Source organism: Vicia villosa, linkage group LG7 (genome assembly GCF_029867415.1).
Source record: "Vicia villosa cultivar HV-30 ecotype Madison, WI linkage group LG7, Vvil1.0, whole genome shotgun sequence".
In the NCBI taxonomy this organism is placed as follows: Eukaryota; Viridiplantae; Streptophyta; class Magnoliopsida; order Fabales; family Fabaceae; genus Vicia; species Vicia villosa.
In genome coordinates this window covers 80,104,963-80,129,876 of record NC_081186.1, presented here as the reverse complement: position 1 = coordinate 80,129,876, position 24,914 = coordinate 80,104,963, and the positions used below count along the sequence as shown (strand labels likewise).

At 32.2% G+C, this 24,914-nt stretch overlaps 2 protein-coding genes across 2 annotated transcripts; both read left to right on the top strand.

Annotated features, from left to right (window-relative positions):
* The first annotated feature begins 4,223 nt into the window (after nt 1-4,223).
* On the top strand, nt 4,224-9,530 carry LOC131617584 (uncharacterized). The gene is made up of 2 exons (XM_058888847.1): nt 4,224-4,454; nt 8,486-9,530. The coding sequence occupies exons 1-2, from the start codon at nt 4,344-4,346 to the stop codon at nt 8,711-8,713; spliced, it is 339 nt and encodes a 112-aa protein (XP_058744830.1). The 5' UTR covers nt 4,224-4,343; the 3' UTR covers nt 8,714-9,530.
* Nucleotides 9,531-17,699: 8,169 nt separating this feature from the next.
* Nucleotides 17,700-20,168, top strand: LOC131617583 (beta-galactosidase-like). Its single transcript, XM_058888846.1, has one exon. It carries the CDS (start codon nt 17,700-17,702, stop codon nt 20,166-20,168), a length of 2,469 nt encoding a protein of 822 aa, XP_058744829.1.
* The last annotated feature ends 4,746 nt before the right edge of the window (nt 20,169-24,914 follow it).

The following is a 24,914-nucleotide window of genomic DNA, read 5'->3' as shown; positions in this document are numbered from 1 at the left end:
TTTTCTTTTATGTCCAATCACATATTTGATTGTTTATGTGTGTTTTTGTTTTAAAAAGATTTAATTTGTATATGTTTTAGTAATATTGAATTTCATATTTTCAAAAAATTTCAATTTATTCAAAAATTGTTTCAATCAAGATTTGCAATCAACATTTGCATTCAACATTATGAAGATTGTCCAAACACTTGGGAGGCTGTTTAAGTAAAAAGTGAGAGGGGTCTCAGATTCAAGAGAACCTGGATCAAATTTCTCGGGTAGTATTAGGAAAAGAGAAATTAAACTCGGAGAGTTCAAATAAGACTATTTTGTACTTCTGACTATTAAGAGTGAATTTCCTTTCTTTGGGTTAATGCCTCTCAGATGTAGGTGACTTTGCATCGAACTGACTTAACAATTTATGTGTTCTTTAATTTATGCATTTGTCCTTCCTATTACGCATACTTATTATCATCCACATTGTTCCAACATTGTGTCTGATATCTTGTCATCAATAGAACAACATTTCAATTGGTAACTGAGCGGACACCATGTTCTGGTTGGGTGAACCCCAAGGTTATTCTACATTCTATTCAAAATGGACAATGCTAAAGAAGAAGGATCCATGAATTAACCACTTATTCTTGATGGTACAAACTATGACTATTGGAATATTTATACGGTGCTCTTTCTCAAGTCTATGAATAGTAAGACTTGGAAAGCAGTAATAATGGATAGAATCCTCTAAAGGTTACAGTTGAAGACGACATTGAAACCTTGAAGCCTGAAAAAGAATGGTCAAAGAAGGAAGGTGAAGAAAAACTTGGTAATTCTCGTACATAAAATTCCATTTATAATGGAGTTGACAAGAATATCTTAAGAATCATCAACACATAAACTTGGTAACTCTCTAATCTGCTATGAAGGCACCTCCAAGGTTTGTATGTCAAGACTTCAAGTCTTCACATGAAAATTTTAAAATATAAATTTGAAAGAGGATGAAACCATTGGTGATTTTAATGTTCGCCTTTATGACAATGAAAATAGATCTTTTGCAATTTGTGAACAATTTTTAAAGTAAAAATTGGCTAAAAAGATTCTCATATATCTTTCAAAGAGGTTTAATTTGAAAGTCAAAACCATTGAAGAAGCATACGATGTGAGTACTATCAAAGTTAATGAGTTGATCAGTTCTCTTCTAACTTGTGAAATGGCAATTAATGACAAATCTGAAAAAAAGAACAAGATTGTTGCATTCAAAGATGATGTTGAAGAAGATGAGGATCATGTAGAAGGTGAAATAAATGATAACCTAATTGAATATATTGCTCTTCTAGCCAAAATGTTTGGCAAGATCAAGAGGATACTTGATAATAGATCTAGGAATAAACAAAACAAGGGCAAGGGAATCCATTTTCATGAAAGTGAAGGTTTAAGGTACATTCAGGCCAAATGCACCAACTTTCTTAGGAAACAAGAGAAGGGATATACTGCTACTTTTTCAGATGACGAGGTTGAGGAAGAGAGTGAGAGTGAACAAGCTAATAAGTTGGTTGCCTTTAATACTTGCATAAGATCCAAATCTAATATGCACAATGATGGTGACTCAAGTGATGAAGAACTTACTGATGATGCACTTTATGAAGCCTACGAGATGTTGTATCTTAAATGGAATGAAGAATGTAAGGTTGGTGAAAAACAAAAAGAGAAGATTGGTGTTTTTCTTCATGATAAAGCGCATTTCATAGCTACTATCACTGACTTAAAGGAAGAAGTTGATCATTTAAACACCAAACTTGAAGGTATGACTAAATTTGTTCGCACACTAAATCTTGAAAATAAATCGCATCTCATAGCTACTATCTCTGACTTCTTGGGATACACAAGATGACAAGAGACAAGAAAAGAGTTGGATTCAACTAAGATTCTTTAAATTCTAAAACCAAGTTTGTTCCTCCTACCTAGAGTAGTGAGCTTATCATGTCAAATCATAGGTCTTAATATCTTATTCGGCATCATAATTAGTACTTTAATACTTATGTCAAAGCTTCATGGGTATGTTACTATTATGGTCGACAAGGTCATATAAGAATTTTCTTCTAAAAATTATATGGTAGACCTTACTATCACTATCATCCTCGCTCTATCTAAAATATTACAAAACAAGTGTGCCCTCAACAAGTGTACTCTTCAATAAATCCAAGTACTAGGAGCCAAAGCAACTCATTATGAGTTGTAGAGAGGAAGCAATCCAGGTGTGAGATATTTTTATGTATTTGTTTGCAAATATCATATCCTTGTTGATAGAGAGCAAAAACACAAATCAGATCTTAAAGGTGATGAAAGAATATTATTGGATATTCTACAAATATTAGGGCTTACCAAGTGTTAAATAATTGTACAAGATCCATGATGGAGTTTATAATTATTATTATTTATAACATCCAATACGAAGCTACCAGTCATGAAGATTATGAGTATACTATTCTGGAGCAACATGTCACACAAGATGTACCAGAGAAAGATACCAACATCATATGCCAATTGAATATGAGAATTCTAAAGTTGAAGAATATAGTGCTCCTATAAATAAAGGAACATCAACAAAAGTTCATAAGAATCATCCCACTAAAAACATAATTGGGGATCTAAAAGAAAGAGTCATGAAGAGCCCAAAAATTACAAGTAAGTAATAGATGATATGTGCTTTATATTAAAAAGTGAGTCCAAGAATGTCAAGGAAGCTCTCAAGGATGAATACTGAATAAATGACATGCAAGAAGAACTTGGTTAATTCAAAAAGAATGGAGTTTGGGAGTTGGTCCCTAGACCTAACTCTCCAAACATTACGGGTACCAAGTGGAGCTATAAAAAATTTGTGGCGAGAATGGAAATGTCACTAGAAAAACAAGGTACACCTTAATAGATACTACAAACTTTGATGAAACTTATTCCCCTGTCGCTCTTTTAGAAGCTATAAGGTTGTTACTAGGAATATCATATCTTTTAAAATTCAATTTGTATTAAATTGATGTGAAAAATGTCTTCCTGAATGGATATTTGAATGAAGAAGTTTATGTTGAATAATCCAAATGAATCATTGATCCATACTCACCACATCATGTTTAAAAGCTTAAGAAGATTCTATATGGATTGAAACAAGCTTTCAGAATTTGGTATGAAAGGTTCATAGAGTTTTTCACTAGCAATGGTTATATTAGAGGTTGAATTGACAAAACTCTGTATGTTATGCAAGATAGTGGATGACATTGTGTTTGGAGGGATGTCAAGCAAGATGGTGGAACATTTTATTCAACAAATGTAATTTGAGTTTGAAATGTGTTTGGTTAGGGAACTTACTTAATTTCTTGGTTCTAAAGTTAAGGAAATGAAATATGAAATTTATCACAAAGCAAGTATGCTAAGAATATTGTATAGAAGTTTGGTCATGAAAATTCTAGGCATAAACGTACTCCCGTAGCCACTCATGTCAAGCTTACTAAAGATGATCAAGGAGTGACTGTTGATCAAAGTCTCTATAGAAGTATGATTGGAAGTCAGTTATGTCTCGCTATTTGCATCCTGACACAACCTTATATGTAGGTGTATGTGCTCGTTATCAAGGGTAGAGATAAATTGAGGGACAAAATGCATGGAGAGAGAAAGAGAAAAAGTGTTTGCATATTATAACTATTTTTTTTGTTAGTTATAAAAGTAGTGTTTGTTTTATGGCTCAGACTATTGTGAGAGATATTAATAGGTCTCTAATCTACGAGAGCAAGCTTTTCGCCTTTTTTTCTTCATTTTCACCCGATAAAATTAAAAAAAAAAAAACTCCCACTATTATTATCAAAAACAAAAAAAAAAAGTTTCTCATAGGAGACAACACCTTATTAAATGCTTTCAAATGAGAGAATTTTGTGAAAAATATTTCTTTGGATTAACTCGGTTGTATATGTAGTAAAAAAAACATTATAAATGCTTTCATATTTTTCCTTTAATTATATTAATTTTAATATATTTTCACATTATTTTGTTCTTCCATAAATTTTGTAATTTTATTTTCTTATCATAATTTTAAGTCTTGAGTCTTTATGATACCAATAATTATAATGTGAAAATATTACACTTTTTTGACCAAGTTGTTGATTTGACAACATTATTAATACAACTATTTTTTAAAATATCTTAACCTTTGTTGAAAGTTTTATATAATAAAGTACAGATTCAAGATAATACTAGTATATATATACACCCACATCCTATAGGAAGAAGATGCAAAACAAGTTCTACAAAGTCAACTTGGATTCCAAATCTTCCATAGATCCATCCACAACATATTTGAAAAGAAGAAGAAGAAGAAGATGCCTTGCATTTACATCACCACCAATCTTAACTTAGATGGAGTCGATACTGATCCCATCTTTTCTGAAGTCACCACTGCCATCTCAACAATCATCGGAAGACCCGAAAAGGTACACTTTCTGTGTTTTTCATGCAAAGTTTTTAAGATTATGTTTTTTTTTTTTTTGGTTTGTGGTTGACAAAATTATGGTTTTGGTTGGTTGGTTTTGATAGAATGATTCATGTTGTTGATTAGTTTCTTGTAAGTTTTGATCCAAGTAATTGTTTTGGTTAATATTGTTAGGCTATTTCTAGTTAGATTGTCTTATTCAATAGAATAAAATGAAAAACATTATTTTAAAATATATTTTAATTTAATTTAGGATATGATGTAACTATTTAGACTTTGGAGACACGAGGTTTTGTTTGTTGCTTTGTATGTTAATTAGAAAATTGATGTTTTGTCTTACATCAGGGTGATTATTTAATTATGGTACTTGAGAAAAACAAACTGGTTTGGTTTCATATTGGTTATGAATGATATTAATTTAATCAAATTAATATATAATATTTAATCATATTAATATATAATATTAATATAATATAAGATATTTTAAGTAAACCAATATAAATAATAATATAATAATTAAAAAATTTAGTTATGCAGATGAAACAATTACTTGTCGTCCATACGAGCTGACTCTAAATTAAGACTTTAATTTAATGACTCAAACTTTTTGTTTTATCAACTTACCAAGTCGTCCCATATAGAGCAGCTCATTTTGACAATTTTAATTAGTAATGATAATTATTATGCAACTTGATTATAATGCAACTTGACTTAGACTCCGCTAAAATTGGGTGCATTGGTTTGGGGAAATGCCCATTAATATTAAAATAATATGACAAATATGAAATAGTAAACGTTAAGTTTATGATTAGTTTTACTATTAAATAAAAAGTCATGCTAATTAGTTTTCAATGACACTCTTTAAAAAATTTAAATAAAGAAAACATTTTTTAGAAAAATCAAATATTTTAATTTCTAATAATTAGATATAGACATTTCAAAAAGTAATTTTTTTTTAAAGTTTTTAAAGAGTGTTTCTGAGATACTCGTTAATATTTTTTTTAAAGAGTTCAAAATTCTACCTCCAAAATAGTTATCTTTTAATTTTTTAAATATGACTATATGATTGACAAATCTACATTTTAGGGATGTTTGTTTCATGAATATAAATGTTATTTCGAGGAATGTGACATTGAAATTCATATATTCCCTTATTTTGATAAATTATACCCAAATACTCTTTATTTCCAGGAACAAGTTTTGTTCATTAATTTTTTTAATATTTATTCTCATATCAAAGGATGTGAATCCTATATTTCCATGGAAATATAAAATAACCAACCATAACTTGCAACTCTCATGTTATTTTGATACATTTATTTTTTATTTTTAAAATTTAATTAAAGTAAAACAAATAAAATATTCCTGGCAACTTTATTGATTTACCAAATACATTGGTCGGAATAAAGTTCATGGCATTAATATTTCTAAGAATGATATTTCCAGATTATAATTTTAATCCACGAAACAAATACACCATTGGATGCTAACTCTTGAATATATTTTATAAGTACCTCCAAAATTAAAGTGAAAAAAAAATGATGGTTTAAAGTTTAATCTTAATGCAACCTTATTAATTGTTTGAGTCTTCGCACTAGAGAATTTCTCAAAAATATTTTTGATAGTTCGAAAAAAGAAATTTAAGAGTGTGTTTGAATGCAGCATTTTAATGAAGCAAAATATTTTTTTTAGGGAATTTAAAATGACTTGATCAAAGTTCATTGTTTGGATAACAAATATGGAGAATTGTTAAAATGATATAAATTTATGAAGTATTTTAATCAAGTTAAATTTAAAATTTATAAAAATGACCTAAAGAATTTAACAATGAATCATTTTAATACTCCATCCAAACTAAAGAATTTAAACTTGAATGAATTTCAATTGAATCATTTGAATTTCTTAAAAATTCATAATTATCTCATCCAAACACACTCTAAGAAATTTAAAATTCTAATTAATTAAAATGATTCATTTGAAATTATTTTATTTTTAAATTCATTTGTTTCGATGAAAAATTAAAATAATTCATTGTTAAATTTTTGGAATAAATTTCATAAATTTTAAAACTTTTAGGTCAAATTTTAAAAATAGGAAATAGGGATCAATTTGAAATTTTTGAAAATTTGAAAGTACTAATTTGTAAATTTTAAAAATTATTAAAGACTTATTTGTAATTTTTGTGGGTGAATTTAAATTTTTTATAAAATATGAGGACCATCTTGCAAATTTTGAAAAATTAATAATAAACAATTTAACATTTGTATTATATAGAGGAAAATAGCAATTTCAAATTTTTTACTTTTTTGTGTAATTTAAAATTCGTTAAATATAATTTGAATAAAACACATCATAAATTTACATTATTTCAATAATTCTTTATATACAATTTCATCAAAACAATAAATTTTAGTCAAGTCATTTTCAATTACCGCAAAAAAAATATTTTTTCTCAATAAAATACTCCATCCAATTTTTTTTCCTCAAATTTTCAACCAAATCTCTCTAGTGACCCTATTGCTACTCTTCTTCACATCAATAAAATTAAGTGCATGTTGTTTTGATCTAATTGATGTGAATTTATCACATGTTATAATAAATTAATAACTAGATTGTTATCATGGTTAACCTATCAAACATAAAATCAAATTACTATCAATATCAATAAATTGAGTCTATTTTCTTAGGTTTTTTACCATAAATCTTTTCCATAGTTTCGTAAGATGACTCATTAACTTATTCTATGTGCTTCATAATTTTGTTAAATAATTTGGTGATCCATTCAATACCAATATTTTGAATAGAGTAACTTTTATTTGATTGGGAAAGCGTATCTTTAAAAATTATTATATGTTGATATTACACTTTTGATTATGTTCTTTCTTACATATAATATTGATTTTTTTTTAATAATAATAGTTTCATTCTAAAATAATTGATTTATTTAGAAAAAATTTCACAAAAATGACTAACTTTTTTAAATTTTCAACTGATTATTAATTATATTTTTATTTGTATAATTTAATTAATAGTATTTACATCATTCATAATTTTACATAAAATTATCAATCAAATAAATTATTTTAAAATTGATAAACTACTTTTTAATTAAAGCATTATATATATGGCTGGTCATGGTACAGTTCGTGAGAAGAACTGAACTGAATTGAATAAAATTATAATAAAATTCACTAAAATTAAATTGAACCGTTTTAATTTACTAAAAACTGACTGAATCAAAATTATTGTATTGATATACCGTTTTGAAATTTCGAACCGTTAGAATATAATTTTTTTAAAACCGAACCGTCTATCAAAGAGCCGAACCGTTAAACTATTTTTTAATTTTTTTTAATTTTTTTTTTAACTTGTTTTCAGCATTTTTCATTTTTAATTTTGGTTTGATTCAAGTTTAGATTCAGGTCGGTATGATTTCAGTTATGATTCGATTCTAGAATTGTTTGTGCATAATAATTTAATTCATTAACCAAATATAACAATTCGATTATTTGAACTTTAGTTCAATTCGAGAACAGTTCAATTATTATAACTTCAATTCGATTTATTTATTGAATTTCTTTTGAACAGTGCTAATTGTAATAGATAACCCCACAAATTAAACAATCATACTAACCTAAATAAAGAAAGAATATTCTCTAAGAAACAAAGGAGAAGCATGACTTCGTCCGAGAAACAAGCTGAGGGAAACGTAGAAAAATATAAAAAAAAAAAAAGAAGAAAAAAAATTAGAGGAGCAGCTGGCCACCCAGCACCCCTATCTATATAACAATGTGAATGGGACTGTTTACCATCCTTCCTGTGGGACCCCTGCACCAGCACCACAGTTATTTGTTTATTTGTGGGTGGGTACAGAACAAGAATAATGACTACTATAAAAATAAACCAAGAAAAGTGAAATTTCTTTTTATTTTCATAATTTTAAAGTGATGTAAAATAAAAATAAATTTTCACGAGATTATATTGTGAATTTTTTTAATAGAATTGTATTGTGATAATATGATAACTGTGCAGTTTGTGATGGTCCTATTGAAGTCATCAGTGCCAATATCATTTGAAGGTAACAAAGATCCAGCTGCTTATGCTGAAATAATATCAATGGGAGGCATAAATAAAGAAGTGAAGAGCAAACTCATTGCTACCATTGGCACCATATTACAGTCAAAACTCTCTATTCCAAGAACACGTTTTTTCGTTAAAGTTTTTGATACCACTGCATTTCCTACCCCATCTAAATTGTAATGCTTTCATATTTATACAACAATAATCATCACAAATTGTCTTTATGATGTGTATTGTTATATACTCCATTAAAAATTAATATTATGTTATCTGTTCTCGTGCTTAATGTTTTTCTTTATCAGATAAATATTGAATTGAATCTAAGAGACCATTCACTCAAACTTCTCTTGGCCCAAAAGGTATCAATAAAATGGTTATAAAACATTGGAACAAATTTTTTGTCACACATGATGCCGTAACGATGATGAAGGCATTTGAGGTTCAGCATCATGCTACCAAGATTTTGGTTTTGGCTAGTAAGGTTCAACAAGATGGAATTGGGGTAGGAGAAAATTTGGTTATTTCTTTTGATAGACAACTTTTGCAACCAAAACCTTCATTTTTTACCATACACTTTCACACCCGAAAGAAAGAAAAACTAACGAAACACAATGCGTTCAACGACGGACTAAACAAAAGCATTGAAGAAAATATTTTCAACTCCATGGAAGATAATTTCAGCAAAGTTGTTGAAGATATTGACTGGGATGCTCTTACGGTAAAGGATACTTGTTAGGAAATTGAAAAGGGTATCAACATTTGTATCATGAGAAAAAATGGTGAATTTAACACGTATATCTCAAGAGCTTATTCAAGAACATGTGGATTATCTAGTAGTATAATTTTTCCATTAGAATCTTTTGGTAACTCAAGGAAAAGTGAGCAAGATGGTAAGTTCCTTGCATATCGAATTATAGCCATAAAAGAGGTGCACATAGTTGCTACAATATATGTCTTATCCTATTTTATAGTCATCCTTACCTCTAATTTAAGTGGCTTTTGTTTTACACTTGCTTTGACTTTATTTGTTGTTAACCACCAGGCACCAACATATAAGTCATAACATGAAGAGGTTTGAAATGCGAAGCAATATTAGCAGTCCTTGTTGTGTTGTTGTGATTTGAGTCAAAGTAATTTCAAGTATTGTGATGTTTTTGTTATCAACACAAACAATTTGTTAAAGTGTATTAAGAATTGGAAATGTCTTGGTGCTGTTAATGTTGAATCACGATTTTAACAAGTTTTCCACCGAAGAAATTACCGGGTCGAGTCGTGGATCGATATGCTTTCTTTAAGACGTTTCGCGGTACTGCTAAAATTATGCAAAACAGCTCTTAATAACCACGACGCCTCCAGGATAAAACAGCCCAGTTCTATACTATACAATTACTACTTGCACGGTAGATAATCGGTCTAGAAATACACCCTCAGATGGTACTAATACCATTCAAATATGGTATAAATACCATCTTAGTATCTAGTATAACGATCAGTCGTAGTAATTTCTCAAACCAAGAGAAATCTCAATAATTCTCTAAAGAGAATCCAAGAAAAATTATACTTGATAATTTCTCAACTCAAACGAGGAGAAATTAACATTATTCTCTAAGAATAATTCAATAAAGTACTCGGAAAATTCAACGAGTAGAAAGAAAGGGGGAGAAGTTAGTGCTTCGACAATTCGAAAGAAGTGGAGTTATGAGAATGAGGAAGGAAAAACTCAAAATAAGTTTTTTGTGTGTTTTAGAATGAAACAAGTGACTTCCTTATATAATGAAGTAAACTAACCAAGATTTATAATCTAAGCGATGTTGGACTAAGGAATTGTTTCAACTAACACACAATGTGGGACTTGGCTTAGGAACTTTTTCAATTCATCTCCCTATTTTGGAATATTGACATAATGTTCCAACAATCCCCCACTTGAATTTAAAAAAGTGTTTCAGAAGTAACGTCAAACATTTCTAAGATTGTGTATAAGCAAAGGTGTCTACGACTTGAACCTTTGCGTAGCAAGTAGGATTCCGATTCAACAAGAGTGACATTATTGTCTTGAACTCTATCTCAGACATCAGACCCGCACACAACCTTTTCTTAAGGTGTATTCTTAATAGCCCGTACATTTAATGGCCCTACACGTGTATCCCAGTTTAGTGAAGGCTCTAGGAATTTTGCCTCGAAATTCCATAGGAACCGGCCTTAGTTCCACAATCACATAGGTGATTCTATCAAGAGTACTCCTGTGGCCTAGGTACTCCCTCATACAGAGTAAAGATATCATACAGAGTTTCTATTATCTCATCTTCTTATTACTTCAGGATTCATGCTTCTTTTATTTACTCTAACATGATCTCCTCATATTACTCACAACATGTTATTACCCATTGAACCTATTTCTTGGGATCTCCAGTCATTTAGGTCGGGTTACAATCATGTGCAACTCATTTCGATATAGGCATTAGTCCCATGTTTTTGGATGTATTATGGACTTTCTCTCTAGCTAATCCTTTCGTAAAAGGATCTGCTAAGTTTTCATCAATGCGTACATGATCCACTCTTACAGCTCCTTTAGAGATACAATCTTGTGAATTTTGAACAACCATCATACAACGGTTTCTCTGCATCGCTTACCAACCTCTCAAACATTTTGGGACAATCCGCAAGATCTTCTTCAAGCGCTTCTGCAATCTCTTCGACTCGATCGCAATCGTATGTGTCTGTGCAATCGTCGTTTGAAGCATACTTCCTATTACAACTCGACCCAGCATTCCCGTTACTTTTCTCACCATGCATTGTCCAACATGTATAACTTCTATCAATTCCAAACCGTAGTAAATGGGATCCCAACTTTTTCCCGTCAACCTTATCCCCATAACAGCAACCCAAGCAAGGACACGGCATTCGAAGCGGGTCTTCGGAGTGCGCAACCGCAAACTCAACGAATTCCCATACCCCTTTCTCGTACTCTTTCGACAATCGGTTTGATCTCATCCATGTCTTATCCATGACTTAATTAAGCTAAACAAATGCTTCTTGGTTTCTCTATCAGGTACTAAGGAATTCTGTCAAGATAATAAATAGCTATCATCATAATAGAATACCTAATCAGAATACCTAATCAGAATACCCGATTTCTTAAAGAAGACATTACCTTATTTCAAGGTAATATAAGTCCACAAACCAAAAAATTGGTTGAGAGACACTAAATTGATATTAAATAGAACCATAAACAATAAACTATAAGCAGAAAATAACAAACTATAAGCAAGAAGAAAGGGATAGTAACCTGAGTTAGACTTGATGTGGGAGATGGGTAGGTTTGAATCGGCGTTGTACAAGTAGAAACCAGAGACTTCAATATCTTTAATATCCCCTGAAAAATAATCATCACCCAAATGTTATAGCAATTCTAGATACATAGTACCGCAAGGTAAATCAAAGTTTAACAACTACTTAGAAACCGGAGGCTTCAAAGTAACTGTAAAATTAAACACACACACGATGTTGTTAAATACACCACTACTAACACAATATCAAAAAAACCCCAATCTAGATTGAACATATTAAAAGCAGTTTCTATATATTAAAGATGCTTGCTTGAAAATCACACACACTAAATACAGTGAAATTATTAGTAACTGAGACAATATTTGTGGCGCAGGACACAACAAAACATATACTGTCATCGCCATAGCAGCGCCATTAAAAAACTATCTTATTTAACTTGGTTAATGTCCTAAGCTAACAATGAAGAATACGAAGACGACGGAGAAGATGAAATAATGGTCATTGAAATTTGCCTAATTAGTGTGTGTAGTCTGATGGTTGATATTTGATTCTATGCACATTGGAAAAATCTATAACTATGATATATTTTGATTGTTATACTTGTATGCCTCCCTTTGATTCAATTTGAACATTTTGTTTTTGTATGACTCACTATGTTTCATGTGTGGATGGTTCTATGTTTTTGAGTGCTAACTAGTATTATTGTATCATTCATTCTATATGTCAGCATCCTATTAACATGGACAGAAATTGAATCATTCATACATTAACCACCTGTACTAATCAAACTCAAAAAGATAGTTTAAGAAACATATATGAAATTAAAACTGAATTTGAATAATTGATATATATTACTATAGTCAAAGATAGAAACCAGTTGAGGTTCTTCTCTTTCACAGCATCCTATTATTGTATCATTCAATATTCTATATGTCAGCATTCTATTCATTCTATATGTCAGTATTCTATAGACAAAATCTGTATGCTTTGAGTTAACATGGACAGAAAACCCATTCATTAAAACCCATTCTATAGACAAAATCTGCATTCTACAGAAAACCCATTCATTAAAACCTAAAACAAAACCCTAAAACTACTACAGACCCTAAAACTACAACAGTGAATTTCGCCAACCTTCAAAAAGTGAAACTTCTCAGCGAGAACGACGGCGGCGGCGAGAAGATGTTGAGTGGTGGTCGGTGTTGTGGAGGTTGGCGGCGACGATAGACGTTGAGTGGTGGTCAGTTTTGTTAAGGATGAACGATGAAGAAGAGAACAGTGAGGGCAGTGAAGAACAGTGAGAACGATGAAATAATGAAAGACAAAACGCGTCTGTTTTAATTTGTTTTAAAAAATTTAATTTTAAAATGACCTACGTCAGCGCTTTTCAAAAGCGCTTTCATAGGTAACCATATACCAGCGCTTTTTCGCTAAAAGCGCTTTCGTACCCTATACCTATACCAGCGCTTTTTGAAGCGCTTTCATATCTACCCCTATATCAGCGCTTTTACAAAGCGCTTTCGTAAGGTGGGCTATACCAGCGCTTTTGAAAAGCGCTTTTGTAGACATACCCTATACCAGCGCTTTTTTAATGTTTTTTTAGCGTGTTTTTTAATTTTGTTTTTAGTGAAGCCTATGCCAGCGCTTTTTCCAAAAGCGCTTTCGTAGGGGTGCTGCTAAAAGACAAATTTGGCATAGTGTAACATCATAAAAATACTTTCATTGGCATAACTAAAATAAATAATTGAATGATATAAGTTATCAATGGAAAATCCATTATCTTTTTATAATGGAGGCGGTAAAATAATTTATAATATGAGAATTTTAAAAATACACAATTTATCAACAAAATTCTCCTAAAATAGTCTATAATAAACAGGCAGGTGTTTAATTTTTAATATATGACACATTTTGCATCGCTTTACATGTTTAATGTTAATATATTGATAAAAAAAGTTAGGAAATAAATAACTTTATTTAGTTTCAATTTATCTTGTTTTATTTATATAGTGATTTTTTTAATAAAATATTAATTTGATTTAGGGAGACAAATATTATTTTTTTGTGAACATAAAATAAAAGTTCTGGTTAACTGCCATTTATGCCCATAACCAACTTGATAAGAGAAAAGTTTTATGGAAGGATATGATAACTCTTCACCAGTCTATTAGTGAGCCTTGGTGTGCTATGGGGGATTTTAATAATGTGGTTGGGCCACAAGATAGAATAGGTGGTAAATTGGTTGTAGAAACTGAATACCAGGACCTCTTGGATATGATGGCTATTACTGGGTTGAGTGAGATGGGCAGTGTGGGGGATTTCTATACTTGGAACAATAAACATGCTACAGATGCTATTTACTCCAGAATTGATTGAGTACTGGGAAATGTAGCCTGGTTTCAAGATAACATGCATAATACTTTGAAGATACTTCCTCCTAGTGTGTCAGATCATGCACTACTTTGTGTTGAAGGGAATGGCCCCAGAAGAACATTTTCTAGTAGATTCAAGTATTACAACTACTTGGTAGATTTACCAGGATATGATGATGTGGTTAGAAAGAGTAGGAGTAAGCCTATACAAGGGGAGCCTATGTATATCCTTTGGAAAAAGCTCCAAAGATTGAAACCTGATTTAACCAAGCTAGGTAGAAACCTCTCTAATATTGCTACTGAGCTTGTTAAAGCGAGAAAGGAGTTAGAGATAGCTCAGGAGAATCTGGTTTTGAACAGGATGGATGCTGAGGCAATTGAAAAAACAAAGATGCTAACTAACAAAGTTATTGAGTGGAATGAATTGGAAGAGAGTATGATGCTGCAGAGAACTAAAATAGATTGGCTAAGAATGCACGATGGTAATAATGCATACTTTTATGCATCCCTAAAAACCAAGTGCCATAATAGGAGTCTGCAAGTCCTAAAACAAAGTGATGGCACGGTTTTAATTGAAAAGGAGGACATCCAGAGGGAAGTGTTGCATTACTATAGGAGTATTATGTGGACTAATGTCGTATCTCTCAAACATGTGGATATTGAGGTCATGAGAAGTGGAAAGCAAATCACAAAGACACAGGGGGATAGTCTCATTGCTAGAGTAACTGAAGAGGAAATTTATAATGCTTTAAAAGGGATTGGTGACATGAAGGCCCCTAGCATAGATGGCTATGGGGCAAAAAATTTCAAATCCAGTTGGCATATTATCAAGGATGATGTAGTGGCTGCAGCACAGGAATTCTTTGAAAAAGGTACTCTCTTCAGGGCTTTTAATGGAACAGTGGTTACCCTTATTCCTAAGACAGAACAAGCAAAAACTGTGAAAGATTATAGACCAATTGCAGGTTGTACTACTTTTTACAAAATTTTATCAAAAGTTATGACTAATAGACTGGGCAAGATCCTTCCTGACATCATCCACCAGAGCTAGGCAGCCTTTGTACCAGGCCAAGTTATTCATAACCATATCCTTCTAGCATTTGAGTTAATGAAGGGGTATGCTAGAAAGGGTGGTACCCCAAGATGTATGATGCAAATTGACTTTCAGAAGGCATACGATATGGTTGATTGGAATGCCCTTAAATGTATTCTCCATGGGATTGGGATGCCAAGCAAATTTACAAGGTGGATTATGAGGATGGTAACTACTGTTAGTTACAGATTTAATATAAATGGTGAGTACTCAGATTTATTGCAAGCTAAGAGGGGGATTAGGCAAGGTGATCCAATATCCCCTCTTCTTTTTGTCATCTTGATGGAATATTTAAATAGAACCATGGTCAATATGCAAAAGAGTAAGGATTTTAAGCATCATAGCAAATGTCAAAGACTGACCATTACTCATTTGTCTTTTGCTGATGATGTGCTCCTCTTCAGTCGAGGAGATGTCAACTCTGTGGGAAAGATGTTGGAAGCTTTCCATTGTTTTTCTGAATCTATTGGGCTGACTATGAATCTGAACAAGTGTAGAATCTTCTGTGGAGGGATGGAACCGGATGTTGCTGGAACAATTCAAAGGTTGACAAGATTCACCATTGGTCAACTGCCTATAAGATATTTGGGTGTTCCATTGTCTAGTAAAAGGCTGACTGTGAACCACTATCTCCATGTGGTGGAGAAAATCACTAGTAGGATAAGGCATTGGACAGCAAAGTTGTTGAGTAAAGTTGGCAGAATTCAATTAGTTAATAGCATAACAACTGCAATCACACAATATTGGATGAATTGTCTCCCGTTGCCAAAGTTTGTTATTCATAAAATTGATGCTCTGTGTAGATCGTTTATTTGGAGTGGTAAATCGGAGGTGAGCCGTAAATGTCATGTGGCATGGAAGAAGACTTGCAGCCCTGTTCAACAAGGTGGTTTGAACATTATTAATCTGGAAATATGGAATTCTGTTGCTTTATTGAAGTGTCTATGGAACTTGAGTAAGAAGTTAGATACTTTATGGGTAAAATGGGTGCACGCGTATTTCATAAAAAGTAGTACGGTGGAGACTGTCAGCTGCCCAACTGCTTGCTCGTGGATCTTAAAAGCTATCATCAACAAGAGGTCCCTCATTCCTCTTATCCAGCAGCAATGGAGTACCATGCTTACTAAGGAGCATTTTGTGATGAAGGAGATTTATCTACAACTTATAGATGATCAGAGTAGAGTTGAATGGCGTAACCTCATGAGAAACAATTACGCAAGACCAAGAGCCCTTATTACCTTATGGCTTGGATGCCACAGAAGGCTAGCTACAAAGGATAGGTTGGTTAAAATGGGTATGATCCAGAACTTAGATTGTGTGCTGTGTAACAATGCTAGAGAGAACCATGATCACCTATTCTTTGAATGTAGTGTTACTATGGATGTGTGGTCTGGAGTGTTACAATGGCTAGGGGTCCAGCATAAACCGTTAGGTTGGAAGGAGGAGTTGCAGTGGCTTGTTTCACATACGAAAGGCAAAGGATGGAAGCAAGGGTTGCTGAAATTGGCACTGGCAGAAACTATCTACTTTGCGTGGCAACATCGCAATGAAGTGGTGTTTCAACATAGAAGACAAAGCAATACTATAGTGAATACTATAATTGATACTATTGTTTATAGGGGTTGGATGAGGCGTAAATATAGAACGCACATAGCAAAACTTATGATGTGAGTGTGTTCAGGCTTACATAGTTTTATTTGTTAGTTTGGAGGGCTGGATCTTTGTATGATCGCCTTGATCTATTAACTGTTTTTTGGTTAATAAAATTATCTTTTATCCAAAAAAAATAAATTATAAGACACTTTTAAGCTGTTATTTTCTTTGTGGAAGGTTAGAGTTTATATAGTCATGTACATGATATAAAATACGATTTGTATCCAACTCATTTAGATCTTATTGTGTTTATATCCAACTCATTTATTCTACATATGTCTTTATTTTATCCTAAACCACCAGCTAACTCTGAACAATTTGTAATCAATATTTTTGAATTACCTATACATTACTAAAGATAAATTATCATAATAACACATTTAAAAGGCTAATTTAGATACCTAATTTTGTTATTCACTAGTTGTATGTACACTTTTGTGCAATATTAGATTGTGTCATTCATTATTTTCATTACTAAAGTTAGAAATTAATAATTATATTTTGATAAATACGATTAAATGTTTGAATATTTCTAGGTAATTTAGGCCATATTTGGTGAGTTCTTACTTAGTCCTTGCGTGTCTTTTTGGTGTGACCAACTCATGTAACATACTTTTTTGTGTAGAAAAATCTAATTTAGAATATTGATTAGATAGCTCAACACTATTTTTTAGGAACAACTAGACTAGATTTCCTATATAATTCAATTCTCGATTATAATATTTCAATAACAAAGACCGGAGAATCATACATGTTTACAATGGGTTCGTTATCTTGTTATAGCATTCTCTTAATGGGTATAATTATGTTGCACTCATGTTTTGCCATAGAGGTTACTTATGATTCAAAAGCTCTCATCATCAACGGAGAAAGACGTCTTATTTTTTCAGGTGCAATCCATTACCCAAGAAGCACTGTGGAGATGTGGCCCGACCTTATTCAAAAGGCTAAAGATGGTGGCCTTGATGCCATTGAAACTTATATATTTTGGGATCGTCACGAACCTGTTCAACGTGAATATAATTTCTCAGGAAATTTGGATTTTGTCAAATTTTTCAAGCTTATCCAAGAAGCTGGACTATATGCCATTATGAGGATTGGTCCTTATGCATGTGCGGAATGGAACTACGGAGGGTTCCCGTTGTGGCTTCACAATATTCCTGGGATCGAGCTAAGAACAGATAATCAGGTTTACAAGAACGAAATGCAAATTTTTACCACAAAGATCGTGAATGTGGCAAAAGAAGCAAATTTGTTTGCATCACAAGGAGGTCCCATTCTTCTAGCTCAAATTGAGAACGAATATGGAGATATCATGTGGAATTACAAAGATGCAGGGAAGGCATATGTTAAATGGTGTGCTCAAATGGCTCTGGCACAAAATATTGGGGTTCCATGGATCATGTGTCAGCAACCTGATGCTCCTCAGCCTATCATCAATACTTGCAATGGATACTATTGTCATAATTTTAAACCCAATAACCCAAAAAGTCCTAAAATGTTTACTGAAAATTGGATTGGTTGGTTCCAAAAATGGGGTGAAAGGGTTCCCCATAGAAGTGCTGAAGATTCAGCTTTCTCAGTTGCACGATTTTTCCAAACTGGAGGTGTATTAAACAATTACTACATGTACCATGGAGGAACCAACTTTGGCCGCACAGCAGGTGGACCATATATAACAACATCTTATGACTATGATGCACCGATTGATGAGTATGGGAATTTGAATCAACCAAAATGGGGACATCTTAAGCAACTTCATGCAGCAATTAAATTGGGTGAAAATGTTCTTACAAATTATATATCAATAAACGACACGGATCTGGGCAATGGGGTCACACTTACAACATACACTAATTCCACTGGCGCAAGATTTTGTTTCCTGAGCAATAACGACACTAACAAAGATGCAAATGTTGACTTACAAAATGATGGTAAATTCTTTGTTCCTGCCTGGTCTGTCACTATTATTAATGGATGCAACAAAGAAGTTTTCAATACGGCAAAGGTTAACAGTCAAACCTCAATAATGGTGAAAAGGAGTGGTGATAATAGTTCTAATGGACTCACTTGGGAATGGAAAACGGAGCCAAAGAAAGACACTATGCATGGAAAAGGAAATATTAAAGCACACCAGCTTTTGGAGCAGAAGGAACTAACCTTGGATGCAAGTGACTATTTATGGTATATGACTAGTGTTGATATCAATGACACTTCAATTTGGAGCAATGCGACTCTCCGTGTGAACACTATGGGCCATACACTTCATGGTTATGTTAATAGGAAGTATATAGGATACCAATTTAGCCAATGGGGAAATAATTTCACTTATGAAAAGAAAGTTTCTTTGAAGAATGGAAAAAATATTATAACTTTGCTTAGTGCCACCGTCGGGCTTGCAAACTATGGTGCATGGTTTGACGAGATAAAAACCGGCATATCAGGTGGCCCTGTTCAATTGATTGGAAAAAATAATGTTACTATGGATTTGTCAACCAATCTATGGTCTTATAAGGTTGGTTTGAATGGCGAGAGGAAACGTTTATATGATTTGCAACCACATGTCGGTGTATCATGGAACACTAATTCACCTCATATTCCTATTGGAAAACCTATGACTTGGTATAAAGCAGAGTTTAAAGCTCCTTTTGGAGCAAACCCTATTGTGGTGGACTTCCAAGGCCTAGGTAAAGGACATGCTTGGGTGAATGGACATAGCATTGGTCGTTATTGGCCTTCTTGGGTTACGACTACAAATGGATGCAGTGACACGTGCGATTATCGTGGAGAATATAAAAAGGAAAAGTGCAACACCAATTGTGGAAGTCCATCACAAAGGTGGTACCATGTACCAAGGTCATTCTTGAATGATGACATGAACACATTGGTTTTATTTGAAGAAATAGGTGGTAATCCTCAAAGCGTTCAGTTCCAAACTATGACAACAGGGATTATTTGTGCTAATGTACATGAAGGTGCACAACTAGAACTATCATGCCAAAGTGGACAAGTAATTTCACAAATCCAATTTGCTAGTTTTGGAAATCCACAAGGTCAATGTGGTTCTTTTAAGAAAGGCTCATGGGAAGCTATAAATAGTCAATCTGTTGTGGAAGCTTCATGCATAGGAAAAAGTAATTGTGGATTTATAGTCACAAAAGAAATGTTTAGTGTTCCACTTGGCGTAACAAATAGTACATCTAGATTAGCAGTGCAGGTGACATGCTAAGTTAGCATTTTCTACAAATTAATGTGAAAATTAAATGTTCAATAGCCAAAATTAAAATAATACATTAAACTTTTCACATCAAATCATATTGTGAGTTAAACTCGTTTTTCTTTATTTTAAAATTTCGTGTAATTTATGGTAACAATAAAAGATTTTTGGTCACCGCCCAATCTCTTTTGACCTTTCTACCATGAAAATTTGTATCATTCTTAAAGAGCAAAGTGAACCATATCGTCACAAACCAGATGTTTTATCTCACCCGCATTAGAGCTCGTTTGGATCTTCGTTGAAAAATAATAACATTGTAATGATACGATACAAAAACTCATAATGTTGCTTTAGAAACTACTACCTCTGTTCCTTTTTATAAGAGACAATTCACTTTTTAGGTTCATTGAATAATCAATGTATCTAGCCTATAAACGGACCAAATACATTGGTTATTCAATGAACCTAAAAAGTGACTTGTCTCTTATAAAAAGGAACTGAGGTAGTACAAGCTAAAGTTTGTTATTTCTTTCTAATACAAAACTTGCACCACGCATTTTATTTTTCTTTTAAAAATAAATCGTAGTTTTATGTGTCTTTTATTTCTTTTTCTTTTTATGGGTACAAGTGTGTATTGTTATTCTTATGTGTGAATTTTTATTCTAATATATTTTTAGAACAAATTTTATATATTTAGTTGAACAATTATTTATTGAAAATATTTTATCACATGATCGAAGAATATGAATGCATATTACTGAGTCATGTGATGTTTATCATTGGAATTAAATGCATAATTTAATTTATGTGATAAATGATTGACTTTTGGAATTCAATAACTAGAAATTAATATATTATTTATCATGTTTAGCACTAGAAACAAATGACTAATTAAGCTCACGTGATAGAAGTAAATGCTTGACTTTTGGAATTTATTAACATAGTAATTACGAGATAATAGTTTGATTTTGATTTCAAATTGATAAACTCAGTAATGTTATAGCTTTGAACCTAGATTGACCTGACACAAGCAAATATATTTTGATTATATTGCCTACAAGTTTTTGTCTGTTTTTTGTTTTCCATTATTCCTAATGGACGTCCTTAGAAGTTTCCGCAAATTTCTATTCTATATTATTATCATCGTGACTAATAAGTGAATATTTTTATAAGTAACTAAATATTTATATTAAAAAATTTGAAATAATTTTTACTTGATTAAAGATATAATTCTTTTAAGTACATTATTTTGTTAGAGACCTAATTGAAACTATCCAAAAGAAAGTGAAATAAAATTCAACACTTAAAGTTATTTGATTTATGCAAATAAAAAGAGTATTAGGTTGACTGTAGTATAGAGAAAACAAATAAATTTGATGAATTATAATGATCAAATTTAACCAAACTATTACATCAAGAGTTAAAAGGATAACCAACATAAATAAAAGGATGAAAGATTCAAATGATTTCATGATGCAAACAACAAAGTAGACATGAATTTGGCATTATGTTATGTATTTTTTTACACATTTCTTTTGTTGCTAACTATGCATTACTTTTTATATTTTATTAAAAAACCAACTCAAAATAATTGTGAATATTTTTCTAAGAAGAAAAGTTTTTAAAAACCCCAATTCAAACTCCCATTTTTTATGTTTTTCTCCACTTTCAAATAATAACATTTATAACAAGTAACTATTTTTCTTTGGGTCAATCGCGCATGAGCTCACCAATTAGAAGTACTTGACCCTTACAAGTCTACGGCTTAAGTGTTGGTTTACCAAAATAATTTCATTAAGCATTTCACTCTTATGGACCTCATACTTTAGGCTTATAGACTAACATGATGGTTAAGTCTATCATCATGACTACAAACAAGTACTAGCTTACATCTCAAATATGAACCCCGCAAATTGTTACTTGAGTCTAACACACCATGTAGACAGAGATCAATATTTCTAAAGCACCCCCTTATAGACCTCATGCTTGAGGGATGTGGCTAGGGATAAATGGAAAATCATCTCAGGTCACTCATGGACTAGGACAAATAGAAAATCATATCGGTCACTCTATCACTATCACGAGTGCATGGATTTTTGTATGCCATATCTTTATTTTTCTATTAAGATGTCAGCAACTTTTTATATCAATTTATATGAGTTTATTACCGCTGCTATGAGTGCAAAATGCTTGGAGTATGAGCTTGGAGACTATAGCATAGTTGTTAAGGTGTTTCAATGTGGAGTTTAGCAGTTATGTATATTTGTTTTGATATATCTGACATTACATAGCCCTTATTGAAGTTCCTGTTGTGGTATTTAGATTGTCCACAAAATTATTTTAAATTGTTGTATGGGTGGCTCCTCATTTACTTGGTGAATATGGTTGTTTTGTAATTTTTTTTGTAAAACAATTTGTCTTGGAACGTTCATCCTTGAATTGGTTTTATTTATAAATTCATTTTGCTAATACAATGTTTAAGTACTACTTATGGTATGATCTAAATATCCATCAGGTTAATCTTAGTTTCTTCTTCCAAAAATGGCTTTATGCATTTATTGCAAAAAATCAAAAACTAAAGCCAACCTTAGGAAAACGAAAAATGTACATAAAGTTTCAACATCAAGAATGACAAAGTTACGAAACTTTAACATTAAATCTATCATATTTGTATCAATTTATTTACTATATAAATTCATGTACTTGTGTGGATGCACGGGTGTTGTACTAGTACATGAAACTATAATCAAACGTTTCTTTATTCATTGGCACTTATGTAATCTAATTTAAAAGTATTTATAAGAGCTATACATTTTTAATAGTAAAACTAAAGTTTCTTTTTTTGTCAAGACAAATATTTAAAGTGTATTTTATTGAGATTTCATTTAATCGATGATAAATACGTTGACGATTGGATTAATTTTGGATAATTTATGTTAAATTCAATTTGTGATTAATTTTTCTACCAATAGATTAGATTTGTGATTCAATCAGTCGATTGATTAATATGTTCATGATTGGACTAATTTTGGACAATTTATTTTAAATTCAATTTGCAATTAATTTCGGTACCAATAGATTAGATTTGTGATTCAATTAGTTGATTGATTAATATGTTAACTATGGAAATAATTTTGGATAATTTTTGTTAAACTCAATTTGCCATTAATGTTCTTTGATTTCAGTAGTGGAATTCTTCCGCTCAAGAAACCCACACTTCTATTTCAACTCATCCTTCTCCCTGACAAGGTCACTTGAGCCCATTACGTCATCCTGACAGACAGCTACCATTGAAACCAAGGATCCAGGGTGCGAGAAGCATCAGCAAAAAGGCCTCGCCTATCAGCCACCGACAGGTTCCGAATGAAAGCTAGGTAGCCTCGACATTAGCAAATTCCTTCAAGGTTCTAGGTACCTGAGATGAAACAAAGGACAAGAAGCCGGAAAAAAGGAGTAAGAGCCTTTGACTCAGCATCCTCTGACATACTAGCACACTTGGAAGAACCTTATTACTCTTGATAAGAGAAGGAGAGGATGAAAGCTCATAAACATTAAGGTCAATATTCACAGTGTTTAACGGTTCCACCTCAGTTTCGGTCTGAACCACCAGAGAAAAATACCTAGAGCAATAGAAACACTCGTCACCCGACCAAACTCGACCATGTAAGTTTGATAACATCATCTTTGATCAATTTCCAGTAAGTTTGATAAAAAAAATAGGACCAAAACCATATGGCCCAACAACACTGTCCCTTATGAGATTAAATATGGATCTACGAATTTCATTTTCAAATGGCACCATTTTTAGAAGAATATTTGTTTTATCAACCACTAACTTAGGAATAACATTCTCCACAAGTGAACTATCCTTCATAACAGAAACATTGTCAAATAAATCCTTAAAGTGATTCACTACATGCTCTGCTATCTTGTCCTAGATGCTGATAATGATGCCACAAACATTCAAGGAATGAACTATCTTTGTGGCATTTCTAATCTTTGTTACTCTATGGAAAAGTTTGGTATTTCCACCTCCTCTGCATGCCATTTCACTTTAGCCTTTCTATCCAAAAAAGTTCCTCTGTGTTAAGAGCCACACTGAACTTAGTTTAAGCCTCCGTCTCCTGAACTGCAAAATCTTCAAAGTAACCATCCTTGTCAACGGAAAAGACATCTAAATGTTTCAAATATCAAGATATATACAACGCGCGAGCTCGAAACAACAAGGCGGTAAGGGGACTAAGATCTGAGATGCAACAATTATTGAAGCCTTAGAAAGATGACCAATATGTTTCTAGGTACAAAGTATATAAGGATAAAGTCATCGTTTAAGAAATATTTTGGACTCATCCTGATGCCATTAAGTTGTTCAAGACATTTCTCACTGTGTTCATAATTGATTCAACATGCAAAACAAACAAGTATAGACTTCCACTCTTGGAAAATGTTGGTGTTACTTCTACGAAGATGACATTTTTAGTCGGTTTTGCATTTTTGGAATTCGTAAAAGAAGACAATGTAAGACGGACTTTAGAAATGTGCAAAACGATGTTGAAGAACCAAAAAAATATGCCACAAGTCGGGGTGGGAATAGGCCAGGCCGACTAACTGGGGCCTACGGTCCAGCCTACATAGGCCTAGGCTTTTTTATAAGCCTATTTACCTAAAAAGGTTAGGCCACATGCCATATAAAAAGCCTTTTAAGCCTATGAGGCCGACCTAGTTAAATAAATATGAATAATTTTATTATTATTATTA

Bases quoted from the DNA above. Each gene is read 5' to 3' on its own strand.
- LOC131617583 (XM_058888846.1), top strand. From the start codon at position 17,700: ATGGGTTCGTTATCTTGTTATAGCATTCTCTTAATGGGTATAATTATG.
- LOC131617584 (XM_058888847.1), top strand. From the start codon at position 4,344: ATGCCTTGCATTTACATCACCACCAATCTTAACTTAGATGGAGTCGAT. The intron at 4,455-8,485 runs GTACACTTTCTG...ATAACTGTGCAG, and splicing joins TCATCGGAAGACCCGAAAAG to TTTGTGATGGTCCTATTGAA.